Source organism: Rhinatrema bivittatum, chromosome 1 (assembly GCF_901001135.1).
Source record: "Rhinatrema bivittatum chromosome 1, aRhiBiv1.1, whole genome shotgun sequence".
NCBI lineage: Eukaryota > Metazoa > Chordata > Amphibia > Gymnophiona > Rhinatrematidae > Rhinatrema > Rhinatrema bivittatum.
Genome location: NC_042615.1, coordinates 330,255,740 through 330,271,770, shown reverse-complemented (window position 1 = coordinate 330,271,770; position 16,031 = coordinate 330,255,740). Strand labels below are relative to the sequence as shown.

The following is a 16,031-nucleotide window of genomic DNA, read 5'->3' as shown; positions in this document are numbered from 1 at the left end:
AATATTATGGCAGATAAGGCCTGTAAAGCTGATCTACTCTGCTCACTTTCCTTCCTGTTGCAATACCGTTGATACCCCCACCTGATTCTCAATGTTGCCTTTTCTCTTTAAAAAAAGCAATCAATCAAGATAAACTAAACTTCTTAGGAACTAGGATTCTCCATGCTTATCAAATGCTTTACTAAATTCTATTACCGTTTTTGTCTCCATCACCTCTACTGGGGAGGCTGCTCTATCCATCCCCCACTTTTTCAGTGAAGAAAAATTCCTGAATGTTATTTCCAAATCTATCCCGTTGTTTGACAGCATGACCTCTTGCCCAAAAACTTCTTTGAGGCATTTGAATGTGTTTTCCCCTCGCTCTAGTGCAATGGTTCCCGATCTGTGGTCCACAGGAAAGAAATATTACAGAAGGTCCTATTCCTGGGGGGGGGATCAACAGTGATGGCAGCAGCAGCAGCAGCACGCACAGGCCGGGAGATTAGCAGCAGTGGCTTTGGCCAACACAGTCTGGGAGATAGGAAAATTAGTTTCTTACCTGATAATTTTCGTTCCTGTAGTACCAAGGATCAGTCCAGGACACCTGGGTTGTGACTCCGCACCAGTAGATGGAGACAGACTAAAACTTGTGGGCGGAGATTGTATGCCCCTGTGCCAGTCACAGCCCCTCAGTTATACGTAATGTCAAAGTAGACAAAAAGCCAAAAGGCAACCATAGCTAACCATACAACTTGGTAGGGAAACGAAAGAAATCCAACACCCCTACAGGAACCAGGCTCCCCAACCGGGAGAGCGAATAAACAAGGGTCAGCGTACTGAAAAATAAAAACAATAATGAGCGGACTCTCCGTTACTATAGCGCAGCACTGCGGGCGGGATCCTGGACTGATCCTTGGTACTACAGGAACGAAAATTATCAGGTAAGAAACTAATTTTCCTTTCCCTGTACGTACCAGGATCAGTCCAGGACACCTGGGATGTACCAGAGCTAACTTACCGAGGGTGGGAAGCAGAGAGTCCCGCTTGGAGTACCCTCTCTCCAAATCCCCCAGCATCAGTAGCCTGAACATCCAACCGGTAATGTTTAATGAAGGTATGCAACGACTTCCAGGTAGCCGCCCTGCAAATCTCTTGAGGAGACACCTGAGAAGATTCCGCCCAAGACGCAGCGTGAGACCGCGTCGAATGAGCCCGAAGACCCACCGGCGGCGATTTTCCGCGCAGAATGTACGCGGAACCAATGGCTTCCTTGAGCCAACGGGCAATCGTCGTGCGGGACGCCGCAGAACCTTTCTTTGGACCCGAAGTCAACACAAACAGATGATCCGTCACCCGAAACGGATTGGTGACCTCCAGATAGCGAAGAAGGGACCTCCGCACATCTAGCTTTCGCAATTCTCTCGTTTTCGTGTCCGAAGACTCCCCAACCGCGAAAGCGGGAAGTTCAATCGATTGATTCAAATGGAAAGCCGACACGACTTTAGGAAGGAAGGAGGGAACCGTCCGCAAGGAAACCCCCGAATCGGAAATGCGCAAGAAGGGCTCCCTACAGGACAGCGCCTGTAATTCCGAAACACGGCGAGCGGACGCAATCGCCACCAGGAATACGGTCTTCAACGTGAGATCCTTGAGCGTAGAATGCTTCAGGGGCTCAAACGGCGCTGAGCCTAAGGCTGAGAGCACCCAGTTGAGGTTCCAGGACGGGCAAGGGAGCCGCAAAGGAGGACGGAGGTGTTTAGCCCCCCGAAGAAAACGGGAGATATCCGGGTGGAGAGCCAGAGAGACCCCCCGGACCTTACCACGCAAACACCCAAGCGCCGCCACTTGGACCCGAAGGGAATTGCACGCTAAACCTTTGGCGAGCCCCGCCTGGAGAAAAGCCAAAATATCGGAAATAGAAGCGGAAGTGGGATCCAGACCCCGCTCCACGCACCATTCCTCAAAAACTACCCAGACCCGAACATAAGCTAGGGACGTAGATTGTTTTCTGGATCTCAGCAACGTAGCAACGACCGCATCTGAGTAGCCTTTTCTCTTCAACTGATACCTCTCAAAAGCCATGCCGCGAGACAGAAGTGAGCCGCATCCTCCAAACAGACGGGGCCCTGACGAAGGAGCCCCGCGAACCCCTGGAGACGAAGAGGTGCGGCCACCGACAACTGGACCAGGTCCGCAAACCACGGACGGCGTGGCCACTCCGGCGCCACCATGATCACGTTGGACGGGTGCAATTCTATGCGCCGCAGGATCTTGCCGATCATGGGCCACGGTGGGAACACATACAGTAGCACATCCACTGGCCAGGGAAGCACCAACGCGTCGACTCCCTCTGCTCCTCTTTCGCGACGTCGACTGTAAAATCTCGGAGCCTTTGCGTTGTGCCACGTGGCCATCAGATCCATGTGGGGCGTTCCCCAAGTCCTGCAGATGAAGAGAAACGCCTCATCCGCCAGCTCCCACTCTCCGGGATCTAGGTGGTGACGGCTGAGAAAATCCGCCTGGACGTTGTCGACCCCTGCTATGTGGGACGCAGCGAGATGGCTGAGATGCCGCTCTGCCCAGAGCATCAAGAGCCGCGCCTCCTCCGCCACTAGAGGACTTCTTGTCCCGCCCTGGCGATTGATGTAAGCCACGATGGTAGCGTTGTCCGACAATACCCGGACCGCCTGTCCGCGCACTAGGGGTAGAAAAGCTTGCAGCGCCAGACGGACCGCTCTGGTCTCCAGCCGGTTGATAGACCACCGGGTCTGCAACTGTGACCACAGACCCTGAACCGACTTCCCCTGGCAAACTGCCCCCCAGCCGGAAAGACTGGCATCCGTGGTCACCACCGTCCAGTTGGGCACCAGAAGGGACACTCCACAGGAGAGATGCTTGGAATCCAGCCACCAGCTCAGGCTGGATCGCGCCTGACCCTCGAGAGGTAGAGGTAGATAGAAATCTTCGGAAACCGGTTTCCAGCGGGAAAGCAATGAGGACTGCAGCGGTCGTAGATGAGCGAACGCCCAAGGGACTAACGCCAGCGTGGATGCCATAGACCCCAGAACCGTCAGGTAATCGTAGACTCGTGGCCGGTGTAGCAACAAAAGACGCAGCACCTGAGACTGCAGTTTGCACATCCGTTCCTGAGAGAGAACCACCTTGCCTCGCTTCGTGTCGAAAAGGGCTCCCAGATACTCCAAGGACTGGGAGGGTTCGAGATGACTCTTGCTGTAGTTGACCACCCAGCCCAGGGACTGCAAGAGCTGCAACACCCTGGCCACCGCCTGCCGACACAGAGTCTGAGACTTCGCCCGGATCAGCCAATCGTCGAGGTAAGGGTGAACCAGCAGGCCTTCCCGACGCAACTGGCCGCCACGACCACCATCACTTTCGTGAATGTCCGAGGCGCTGTCGCCAGGCCGAACGGGAGCGCCCGGAACTGGAAGTGCCTGCCCAGAATGCAAAACCGCAGGAACCGCTGAAACGCTGGATGGATGCCCACATGAAGGTATGCTTCTGTGAGATCTAGGGACGCCAGGAATTCGCCGGGACGCACAGCAGCGATCACCGAACGAATGGTCTCCATCTTGAAGTGAGGGACCCGAAGGCATCTGTTGACTCCTTTCAGATCCAGAATTGGGCGGAAAGTGCCGTCTTTCTTGGGGACTATGAAGTAAATGGAGTAACGGCCCTTGCCGTACTGATCGGCTGGAACCGGAGAGATGGCTCCCAAGCTTTCTAGTCTTTGGATGGTATCTAGCACCGCCACCTTCTTCTTGGGATCCTTGCAGGGTGAGACCAGGAATTTGTCCGTTGGGATGCGAGCAAAATCTAACTCGTAGCCGTGTTTTATCACGTCGAGGACCCACTGATCCGACGTCACGCTGGCCCATTCCTCGAGGAATAAGGATAGACGCGCCCCCACGTTTGGAACAACGGGCCGAGGACGCGACGAGGGATGGGCCGGCCGAACTTCATTGCGATGGCTTGGAGCCCGCACCCGATGGGGCCCCTCCTTGTCGGCCAAAACGTTTGCCCCGAAAGGACTGCTGCCACTGGGGGTTCCGAGAGGAAGATGGTCTATACGAGGGTCCAGAGGATCTTTGCGGCCTTGACTTCCTGGGCCCCCGGAACCGGGCTCTGCCTGAAAAGGAAGATCTGGACCGGGCCCTATCCTCCGGCAGCTTAAACGCTCGGTTCTCTCCCAGGGAAACCATCAAATCGTCCAACTCCTTGCCAAACAGCAATTTCCCCTTAAAAGGCAAAGCCCCGAGGTGAGCCTTGGAAGAGCCATCCGCTGCCCAATTGCGCAGCCAAAGGAGACGACCATGGACCTAGCTGCCACCATGGACCTAGCTGAGGTGCGCAAAAGATCATGGAGTGCATCAGCTCCATAGGCAATAGCCGCCTCTAATCTGTCTGCTTGGGAAGCCTCCTCGGAAGAGAGACCCGCATTCGCCTGCAGGACCTGAGCCCAGCGCAGACTAGCACGCATAGCAAAATTTGTGCAAATGGCGGCGCGCACCCCTAGGGCAGAAACCTCAAAAATCTTTTTGAGTTGAACCTCCAACTTCCGGTCTTGAATATCCCGGAGGGCTGTCGCTCCCGTGACCGGGATGGTAGACCTCTTCGTGACAGCGGACACCGCCGAATCCACCTTTGGGAGTCGGAGGAGCTCAAGTGCGTCCTCCGGCAAAGGGTAAAGTTTGTCCATGGCCTTGCTGACTTTCAGATCTAACTCCGGAGTATCCCATTCCTTGAAGAGGATATCCGTGGACGAAAAATGAAAAGGAAAGGCGACCGCCGGCCCTGTGAGCCCAAGCAGCACGGGATCCATATTTGCCTCCTGGCGGACCACCACCGGAGGAGCTTCAATCCCCAGCTCCTGGAGAATGGCCGGAATGAGTGGCGACAGTTCCTCTCTGCGGAACAGACGCACCACCTTAGGGTCATCCCCGTCGACGGCCTGCGCTCCTTTACCTGTACTTGGCTGCGCCGAGCCATCTGCTGCTGCCGTCCCGGCCCCCGGCAGGGGCTCCTCGGAGGCCTCTGTGTCCGCCCCGGAGGTATCTTCGGAATCAGAGTCCTGCGGCACCCCTCGGGGAAGCCGCTTGCCCCGGGCCACGCTCTGGGTGATCTTCGCCACCCTCCTGGCCGTCTTCTTCTGCGGCGGGGACCGGTGGACCCTTGAGCGCGAGGCGTCCCCCCGTCTGCGCTTGCTGCGCTTATAACGGAGAACTTTGCGCAGCAAAAGCGCAAAATCTTCAGAAAACTCGCCCGAATCTGACGCGTCGCTTTCCGAATGCCCCCGGGACTGGGACCCCTCAGAAGGGACCTCCCCCACCGCACCCCGCTGCGGGGAAAGCGTAGGAGGTAAAACTGAGGCCCCCACGTTTCCCGCGAAACTATCCGGCCGGAGGACAAAATGGCCGCCACTCCTGCGCTGACCGGGAACGGGTCAGGAGGCCTATCAGGGGGACCCCTCCCCTGCGACGGCGATCGCGCAACCCGGGAACGGGCCCCCCGAGGTGCCGCCGACGATCCCTCGTCTCCCGGGACGCAGGCCGAGCAAAGGCTGTCCCGGGAGTGATGCGCGCGCGCCGAGCCGCAGGCCCTGCACTGCGAGCCGTGCGGCATAGCAAAAACCGCGGGAAACCAAAGGGCGCGCCGAAAAACAGTGAGGGGTGCTGAAGAAAGCAGAAAATTAAAAAACAAATCACCGCGGCGAAAAACGGCGACCTCCCCCCTGCCGACGCCCCCCCCCCCCCGAGCGGAATGGAGCGCAACGCCAGGCAACGGAGAGCCGACAAAAACAAAGTAAAACACTTTACAATTTTTTTTTTTTTACAAAAAAACAAACGCTGTCCCTGGTACTGAAAAGCCCTATGTCCTGCAGGGGTGAGTGAACCGGGCTCCCCGGTGTCACCCCTGACGCTGCTACTAGACCAGCCGGGTCCTCAACCCTAGCAGCGGCCTCAACCTGGGGAGGGTAGTCCCCTCAGGACCTCTCAACTCCCCAGGGAGGCAGGGCAACCGGGACTAAAACTAACCAAATTAAACAAAAACCCAATTTGCAGAAAAAAACCAAGTCGGCCTAATAGAAAATAAAACCCAAAAAGCGAACCTGACTAACAACCAGAATCAGGCCCGACAGGGCTGTGACCGGACCTGCACCACCTACTGGAGACAGAGTAAGACTGAGGGGCTGTGACTGGCACAGGGGCATATATGCTCCGCCCACAAGTTTTAGTCTGTCTCCATCTACTGGTGCGGAGTCACAACCCAGGTGTCCTGGACTGATCCTGGTACGTACAGGGAACAGCAGCAGCAGCAATAAGGTGTTAGAGGGATAGAATGTAGTGAGGAGGCAAGATGGCCGCCAAGTGAAAACGGAGCGAACATCTGAAGAGAGAGGCTCTTTACCTGATACTATTTTCCTCAAAATAGAATTCCTCGTACCTCGCCTCCCTAAGTCTCCCCTTCCTAAGAGGAAGGGGAGACTTAGGGAGGCGAAAGAAGAATCGCCATCCCTGGACCCCCGACAGCCTTGAATCGAAGGGTTTTTCCTGGGATCCATTACATCTCCACCGGAAGGCTCGGTCACTGGGAGTGCAGTGCTGGAGCGCGCACAGTCTCCCCGACCTGCGATACAACCTTAAGCCCCGGAGAGTCGAGAAGGCCAGCTCACCCGGGAAACATCACGATACCTTCTGGAACCCCGGAAGCAGCAAGGAGCCCTTTAGAGAGAGACCTAAGTGAAGGAGGAAATGCTGATCGGGAGGAGAGCAGACGAGAGACCCATGGGCTTGGGGGAGCAACTACCGCAAGCCCGGAAAGTGTTATGAGATCTCTGACTCTGGAATCCTCGCTGGGAGCTAGGAGAAAGGAGAAATTATTAACATCAACTCCAGAAGGTAAAGGAAAGATCCTGAGCGTAGAGGAGGAAGCGGGAGACGGCTATATGAAAGCCCTAACAGCAGGTTTTACGATATCTACCCCAGAGAAAATAACAGTAGAGGGCATATGGACAATTTTGAAGTCTATTGAAATGTCCATTAATACTCTATCAGCAGTAACTATAGAGACTAGGAATCAAACTCTTGCAAATAATAATCTTATTTCAAATTATGAGAAAAAAGTAGAAGATATGGACAAAAAAATATCCTTGGTTGAAAATGTCCAACAAAAACTCATAATATCGGATAATACTACCAATAGAAGATTAGAGATTGTATTTTTTTGAAGAATAGCAATTTTCTGCTTTTTTGTTGCACTGGATACAGAATCTGGCTTATAGTTTCCAGTTCAATTTTTGCATGCATGTGTGCCTATGAGAGAGAGAGATAGAGGAAGTGTGTTTGTGTGTGTGAGAGATGGAAGAAACATGTCTATGTGTGACACACAGAGGAAGTGTGTGTGTGAGAGAGTACAGAGAAAGTGGGGCAGATTTTCAAAGGGGTACGCGTGTACCCCCAGAAAACCTGCCCCAAGTTCCCCCTGCGCGCGCCGAGCCTATGTTGAATAAGCTCGGTGGCGCGCGCAAGCCCTGGGACGTGCGCAAGTCCCGGGGCTTTCCTGGGGCGGGCGTGTATCTGGCCAGGGGGCATGGCCGAGGCCTCTGAAACAGCTTCCGGGCTGGGGAATCACGCAGCCGGCACAGGCGTAACTTTTAAAACAAAGGTAGGGGAAGGGAGGGGAAGGTGCGGGGGGTGGAAGGAAAGTTCCCTTCGAGGTCGCTCCAATTTCGGAGTGGCCTTGGAGGGAACGGAGGCAGGCTGCGTGGCTTGGCAGCCTTGCGCGCGCCGACCCCGGATTTTAAAGGATACACGTGGCTACGCCTGGCGTACTTTTATAAAATCTACCCCCTAGTGTGTGTGTGTGTCTGTGTGTGTGTGTGTGTGCGTGCGTGTGCATGCGTGCTCCCAGTGTACAACAATCTAAGGATGACAGATATGGAGAGTGAGAGGTTTTTAAAATCCTTATTACTTTTAATTATTGGATGTTATTTGATGTGTCTGCTGTTTTGAAATGTTTTATCGATGTTTAAGAAATTTTATTTATGGGGGGAAGTACCAAAGAAGTATCCTCCCCAGGTGCCAAATACTCTAGGTACGCCTCTGCTTGGCTTTTAATTTTTCTGTTATAGCAAATAAGATTTGCTGCTTATACTTATCTTCTAATGCGTTTCTTCTTGATATACAGCATTTCCTGTTCTTTTTTGTACTGCTGAGAAATTATTTTTTTTTAACCATTGAATTTGAAATTTGCAACAGCTCCGGTTTTGTAAATATTACAAAAGCTGATCTTCCTCAGCCTTACAGATAAATGCAATACAATACCCACAACAGAAGTGAGCAATTTGTTCCAAACCAAAGCTATAAAAAGTTTTACAAATACACCCTACAAACCTGGGTCTGATCTACCTTTGCCAAGTGCTTGCACTATTTAGTCTAATGTATAAAATATTATTTCCAATTCACAAGCTTCTTCATAACAAGTCTATACCATGGTTTAATACTGTTTTACGAATGTATAAACTTTCTTGAATGCTAAGATCGACCAATAAGAATTGGCTGGAGATCCCTTCCCCCAAAGCTGGTGCATCTTGATATAACCAGGGAGAGAGCCTTTCCAACTGCAGGTCCCGGACTTTGGCACACCCTCCCAGAACATCTTCGACTAATATCATGCCATAAGTCATTTAAGAAGGCATTAAAGAGTTACCTCTTTACGCAAGCTTTCTGTGACAGTGTCATTCATTGAATCACTCTGTTATATTTTATTTAAGAGAAGGTTTAGTTTATGCTGTACCATTATTTTCTCCCTTCATTCTTATTTTATTATTTTTATTTAACTTTTATTATGTGAATGTGCAATTTGTAATCTGCCTCAAATATAACATGTAGAGTGCGAGCAACAAATCTTTTAAATACAAATAAATATATAAATAGGATGAGAGATTTGCAAATTGATGTCCATTCCACTGTGTCTAGTTTTCTCGATTACTGTAATGTTCTATATGTGGGATGTATTGCAGGTTTATTCAATTTGTACAAAATACTGCAGCAAAAATAAATACTTCAGTTCAGTGTTCACTAAGGAAGACCCTGGAGAAGGACTGTCACTTGTTATCAAGACCATAGAAGGGGGTGGAGTACACAAAGCTCCATTTAAAGACGATAATGTATGGGAAGAGCTAAGAAAACTGAAAGTGGACAAAGCCATGGGGCCTGAATACTGAGGGAACTCAGAGATGTGCTGGCGGGTCCACTGTGTAACCTGTTCAATAAATCCCTGGAAAAGGGCGTAGTGCCTAGTGACTTGAGAAGAGCAGTGGTGGTCCCGCTTCACAAGAATGGGAGCAGAGAAGAGGCTGGAAACTACAGGACTGTTAGCATCACCTTGGTGGTGGGAAAATTAATGGAGATTCTGCTGAAGGAAAGGATAGGGACCTATCTACAATCCAGTGGGTTGCTCAATCAGAAGCAGCATGGATTCACCAGGGGAAGGTCCTGTCAGACGAATCTAATTGATTTCTTTGATTGGGTGACTAGAGAACTGGATCAGGGAAGAGCGCTTGATGTCATTTACTTGGATTTTAGTAAAGCTTTTGATACAGTCCCACATAAAAGACTCATCTACAAAATGAGAAGCTTGAGAGTCAGCCCCAAGGTGATGGCGTGGATTACAAACCGGTTGACAGATAAAAGACAATGGGTGATGGTAAATGGAATCTACTCTGAGGAGAGAATGATAAGTGGAATGCCACAGGGATCAGTGTTGGGACCAGTTCTGTTCAAAATCCTTGTGAGGGACATTGCGGAAGGGATAGATGGTAAAGTTTGTCTATCTGCGGATGATACTAAGATCTGCAACAGAGTGGACATGCCGGAAGGAGTAGAGAGAATGAGATGGGATTTAAGGAAGTTGGAAGAGTGGTCAAAGACATGGCAGCTGGGATTCAATGCCAAGAAGTGCAGAGTCATGCATCTGGGGTGTGGTAATCCAAAAAATCTGTATGCATTGAGGGGTGAAGGGCTGATGTGCATGGAGCAGGAGAGAGACCTTGGGGTGATAGTGTCTAAAGACCTGAAATCGACGAAGCAATGTGACACAATGATAGCCAAAGCCAGAAGAAAGCTAGGCTGTATAGAGAGAGGAATTTCTAGTAAGAAAAGGGAAGTGATAATCCTCTTGTACAGGTCCTTGGTAAGGCCTCACCTGGAGTACTGTGTTCAGTTCTGAAGACCGTATCTCAAAGGAGACAGAGACAGGATGGAGGCAGTCCAGAGAAGGGTGACCAAAATGGTAGGTGGTCTCCATCGAATGACTTATGAGGAGAAGTTGAAGAACCTGAATATGTATACACTGGAGGAGAGGAGGAGCAGGGGTGATATGAAACAGATCTTCAGATATTTGAAAAGTTTTAATGATCCATGGTTGTCATCAAAGCTTTTCCATTGGAAACAATTTAGTAGAACTAAGAATCACGATTTGAAACTCCAGTCAGAAAGACTTAGAACCAATGTAAGGAAATATTTCTTCATGGAGAGGGTGGTGGATGCCTGGAATACCCTTCTGGAGGAAGTGGTGAAGACTAAAACTGTGAAGGATTTCAAAGAGGCATGGGATAAACACTGTGGATCCCTAAAGGCTAGAGGATGGGAATAAATAAAAAAGCTTGGGGGTAATCTGCACGGAGCAGCAGTTATTACCTTGGGAAGCTTGCTGGACAGACTAGATGGACCATTTTGGTCTTTCTGTTGTCATTACTATGTTATTATGTTTTGAAATATGTGAGACTTATGGTGAAAGTGTTTCCCCACAGCACACAGGCCATTGAGTTGTAATAGTTTGAGGTCTCCATATCCATATCACGTTATTTAGAGGATGGATCCTAGGTACTAGGCTGTTTTTTGGATGGCAGGTATCCTAACATGTGCCGAATTTTATTTATTTATTTTTTTGTAGGATTTTTGCCTGGTAGTGCTGGTAGTGGAGGGAGTCTGTGTTACTGTTGATTAGATTACACCAGAATTTGAATATTATTTTTTTTTGTATGGTGAAGTGTACAAACAAAATTCCTGCTCTGCCACTATTGTTGGAAATGTGTATGTGTGTGTGAGTGATAGGGGAGGTTTTTGTGGATATATTTGAAAGAATTGGAGGTGCAGGATACATGTTTGGTTTGTCTTGCATGAACATTGATAGGAATGAACCTCACTCTTAAGCCAGGGTATAGTGGGGGCATGATCTCAGTCTCTCAAATTTACAGTTAGTGCTCTCCTAAATACTCGCATTATGCCAAATAGCTTCTTTCTGAACCTTGTTCGGTATAATATACACAGGCCAAATAGCGAGGTCAACTTGGATCCATTTTTTAGTCAGGCAAGTGGTGCCAAAACAAGTGGCAACTTCTTGTTAGTTTCTGTTTACATCTCTTCCTACTTGCTAATCTCTCTCTCCATATAGTACAGAATAGGCTTAGTACTGAATCTCTATTAGTAATGCTGGTTTTGTCACTTTCTCCTTTATCATTATGCCTCGTTTTCTAGCATTTTATTGGTTGGTCTGGGAGTGAATAATTATACTCCAATTTACACGAAGAATGTATTTAAGAAATTGGCAGTGGGAACTGGGGGATGGGGCTTGGGAAGAAGTTGTGGGCAGAGCTCAACCAAAAAGACTACCCCTATATATAACACTTGCAGACTGACCCTCTTTTGGTGTGCACTGAGCTGCATGTTGCTTACTTGGCTGTACCCATGTCTGCTGTTACATTACTGTACACACCATGTGCTTGGTTTTTATGACTGTAATATTTTATATGATCGTTTTACAATTTTATGTTTTATTTTATGCTGTAAACCGCTCTGGCCAGTATTTCAGATTGTGCAGTGTATATAAAAGTCTAGAAATAAAATAACCTTTTGTAAAGTGCTGCTTACAAAACTGGGAAACAAAACGAGCACTTACTTTCACTGTAATGATTCTAGGAGAGTCTTCACATGGCTCCTCCTTCTCTGCTGTGAGCTCAGATTCAAAAAGGGTACTGTGGGACGCCAGCAATTTGACCACAATTCGATTGCACGTTTCCAGTTCTCTCATGCCTTCAGTTCCAGCGGGCACACTGACAAAAGCACACGTGACAAAAACGTGTCAAGCAATCGACTGCACAAATACACAGGAGCACTGCCTAGGAAAGCAGTTTCTCAAATATATTTGGCAATTATATCGTGATGTTTATCAAGGCTGGAGGCCAGGAAGAAAACAAAATTCTCAACTGTCAGCAAATGCATATAGGCTTGGATTCACTAGACGTTGCGAGAAAGCCATGGCATTTAAAGTTGGCCAACTCTAAGCTCAAATAGTGCATTTAAGAAAAAGTGTTGGAATTCAGCATTGGACCAAGGCCTAACTTTTCCCCCAAATGGATTTTTGAGGAGCGCAGAAAAAATGTCTGAGCAGCCCGCAGCACACGGCATCCAGTATGAGCAAAGCCTTCCTTCAGCTGAGTGTCTCAGAACTCAGGACTCAACTATAGGAAGTAGTAGTACAAACAAAACAGTAAAATGACTTCCTTACAAAGTGCATTTCAGCTCCCTGGTAAATTGCAAGGATAATGCTCTATGAAAAATGTAAGGAGCCTGATGTGTATTTTATATCAGTTTTGTCTACCCTATGACATTGGCAATCCATTATATGCTTGATAACATCACGGTGAGTGATATCAAAAGTAACAATGTCAATATCAATACCAACCACAATATTACAAATTCGCACAAATCACTGAGTCACAGAAGGCAATAAGCACAGACTGGAAAAATACAATGTGTTATCTATTCTAGACTGATCCTTGTACGTAGCAGAAAATTATACAGAGGGTCATTTTCAAACATCCTGCATAACTTATGCCACTGATTCGCAGATAAGTTACACCAGTTTTCAAAGCAAATTTACTTGAGTGCAATTGTTTTGAAAATTATCCCACTGAATCTACCCCGCACAAGTTACCCCAAAATTTTCCTGAAAATGTATGCACAGTCAAATTTCACACAGTATATGTCTAAATCCAAACCCCTCTCCAACTCTGTCCTCAGGAACGGCTCCTCTCAGACCAGGCAAACTTACACCTGTGAACGTGCCATACACTGTTTTACTTGCAGACGTCCTATGAAAAATGACCCCCTTAATGTAATAAAGATAATTTTCATCCTACCATCACTACCACCTGGAGGCACACACCAAAGTTTTTGAGTTTACTTGGCCAATCCCATAGAACATTTCCAAAGACAGTCTTTACGTTGAATGCAGATTTCCAAAACAAGTTTGCATTTTTTTGTGTGTACAAGTCACAAGGAGGCCGTGTTTGTGTCTGAAAGCAAGAGTGAGCGTTTTCTTGTTTAGATGTGAGAGAGAAACAGGTTAATATTGTGTATATGTGAGACAGGAAAGAGTGGTACATGGCTCTTTGAGCAAGAGACAGGATCTTTGTGTGAGAAAGAGAAGCTGTCTGTATGTGAACTGAGGCCACCACTCTATCTCTGCCTTCTCCCGTCAGACTCCCCACCACTCACAAACTTAGCTTTTTCCTCATTCTCTCCCTCTCCACCCGCTTCCCTGTGGAGGCAGTGGCAGAGCACAAAGTGGCTACTTTGTGGGGGCAACCTCCTGCCTGCTTCCCTTGCTGCAAGCCACAAAACGATAAGGTCTACGATGATTTCCGTCCATATCTTATGAGAGTCATTTTCTTGGCAAAGCAAGGTTATGCATGTAAGCTGAGAAAAGATATGGACGGAAATCGATGTCGACATAAGGCGTTCTCCATTTACTGTAAAGAAATCCTACAAGCTGTACTACACTATAAAACTTACCAAACTCCTATGTGGCACTGTAGTAATATTCAGAGTCTGGGTCATTTTTCCATTTAATCTATGCAATATTACAGACTTTCATGGTGCCTTAAGATTTTTACCCTATCACACCATAAGTCCATGTGTTTCACACTAGGCAATCCTAATGCACTAACTTAAAGGAAGAGGGGGGATGTGTGAAGCTCACATGAACAGAAGTGGGCCAAAAAAAGCAACTACTAGTGTCTTTATCCCAGTGTCTTGGTGGCTGCTGCTTACCTGAGTGCTGGGCCCCAGCCCAGTCCTAAAAACTGCCCTACCTGGCTCACGGTTGCATCCTCGGTGCTGCCAGTTCTGTCCACCTGAGGCCCATTGGAAGAGGTCACAGGAGCCATCTGATCTGTCTTTACTCCTACTAAATATTTCATACTGTGGACAATAATACCCGGACACACTTTCACCGCTTGGTGTATCTTGCTTGGCTTTTCTCCCACCTTGTTAACTGCTCCTTTAGGGGGCTGGTCACCATCTCTTTCTGTTTTACTTCACCACTGTCTGTTGATGTTCTTCAAAGCTTTGTATTTGCTCCCCTCCTTTTCTCTTTTTCTTATCTTCATGGTCTTGGTTCTTTTATTGCTTTCTAATTGCTCATATCACTCCTGTGCAGATAGCACCCCATCCTCTTCTGTATCCACCTGCCTTTCCGGCTTTCTTTCTTCTATTACCCCATGGATAAGTTCACGCTTTCTCACATGAAATGAATCTGAACCAGAGGGTCTCTTTTTTCCTGTCATCACTCAACTCCCTTGTCCTCCAACGGGCTTCTTTCTGTTGATTATAGATTCCTCCTCTTTGAAAGAATTGTCTTGGAATTTAGGTATTACCTTCAAATCCTCCCTCTCTATTTCCCACATCTCTCCTCTCTGCTTTGCTCTCAGTTATAGGCTCTGTGATATTCCTATAAGTGGTCTTCTCCTGCATTTGACACTTTTCACACACTCCCTTATGCTCTCTTCACTTTCTCCATTCTTCTAGCTTTTTCTTGCTCTGTATATCCAACTCTGCCCACAGTCATAAAACACCTACTTCCCTAAGTACATGTCTACTTTTTAGCCAGCTCTGGTAGCCCTCAAACCCAAATATATTTATCCCTGATGATATGGAAGCAGGGCGTATGAGTATCCACTCATACTGAACGCTCATAGCACTAGATAAGCACTACAACATAAAATTCTCTTCTTTCACTCATGCTAATAATGAACATCTTGCCTTTATTCCACACACACCTCATCCCACACGTCCTTACCACCACCCATGGCACTACACAATCACAGTGTGCTCAGGAACTCAAAACACACACATGACACGGAAACAAGAAAAATGTTGTTTATTACAGAATAAAGAAGTAAGAAAAATTCACAAGACAACCAGCAAAAGTATTTACATAAACCTTCCCCCCAGATCTAATGAGAAGGTACCCTGGACCCTCACTTCTTTGCTGGCTGAAAGGAAGGTGCTGGTGGTGCTGGGGGGTGGGGTGGGGGTGGGGGATGGGGGCAGTTGGATCCCTTCTGCTCCCTTTCCAATCTGCTGCAGCAAGGGATCTCTGGATACTCCTCTCCTCTCCTCCTAATCCTGCTGCTGCTGCTGCTGTATAGCCACAAGAACAGCAAATCACAGTGTGGTTGCAAAGGAGGAAAAACAGAGGAGAACAAGTAATTAAGGGCCTTTCTTAAATGCTACCAAACCGCCTGCAATGCTTGTCTCTCATAACACACCGACAGGCAAAGCAAGAAAGCAGCAAGATAATGACAAAGCCCTAGGAAGGAAATAGTAACAGAGAAAAAGTACAAAAAGGGCCAGCAGAAACTTAACAGTGAGAACGCCACAAACAACGATATCAGACCAATGTAGCAAGAGGCAAGGATACAGCTTCAGTGGGGTTCAAGCTGAGGTCCGTGAAGGGAGGCAGTTTATTTCTTCAGCTTCCAAGCCATGACCCTACAAGTCATGAACTTGACAGCACACCTGCGAAACCACTCCCCTGAGGTGGTGGACTGGCTCCGAGAACAAATGCATGGACAGGTTGGGAAACAGAAGTGTTCCCAGTAACTAGAAGGCTGCCTAGCCCATGCTGTTCCACAACGCCAGCCAGCACTGTTGCTAAGCTTCAGTGCCTCTACTATGGAATGTAAC

General features: G+C 48.3%; 1 protein-coding gene across 9 annotated transcripts in view; it reads right to left on the bottom strand.

Moving 5' to 3' along the window:
• The window catches only part of FAM13A (family with sequence similarity 13 member A), a 505,365-nt gene that overhangs the window by 345,318 nt on the left and 144,016 nt on the right, over window positions 1–16,031 (bottom strand). For all 9 annotated transcript variants that reach the window (XR_003856193.1, XM_029597821.1, XM_029597782.1 and 6 more), the window contains exon 5: window positions 11,959–12,112. Coding sequence is in view for 8 of the 9 variants with exons in the window: in XM_029597821.1 (XP_029453681.1) it covers window positions 11,959–12,112 (154 nt within the window). In the remaining variant the exon portion in view is untranslated. The remainder of the gene's footprint in view (window positions 1–11,958; window positions 12,113–16,031) is intronic.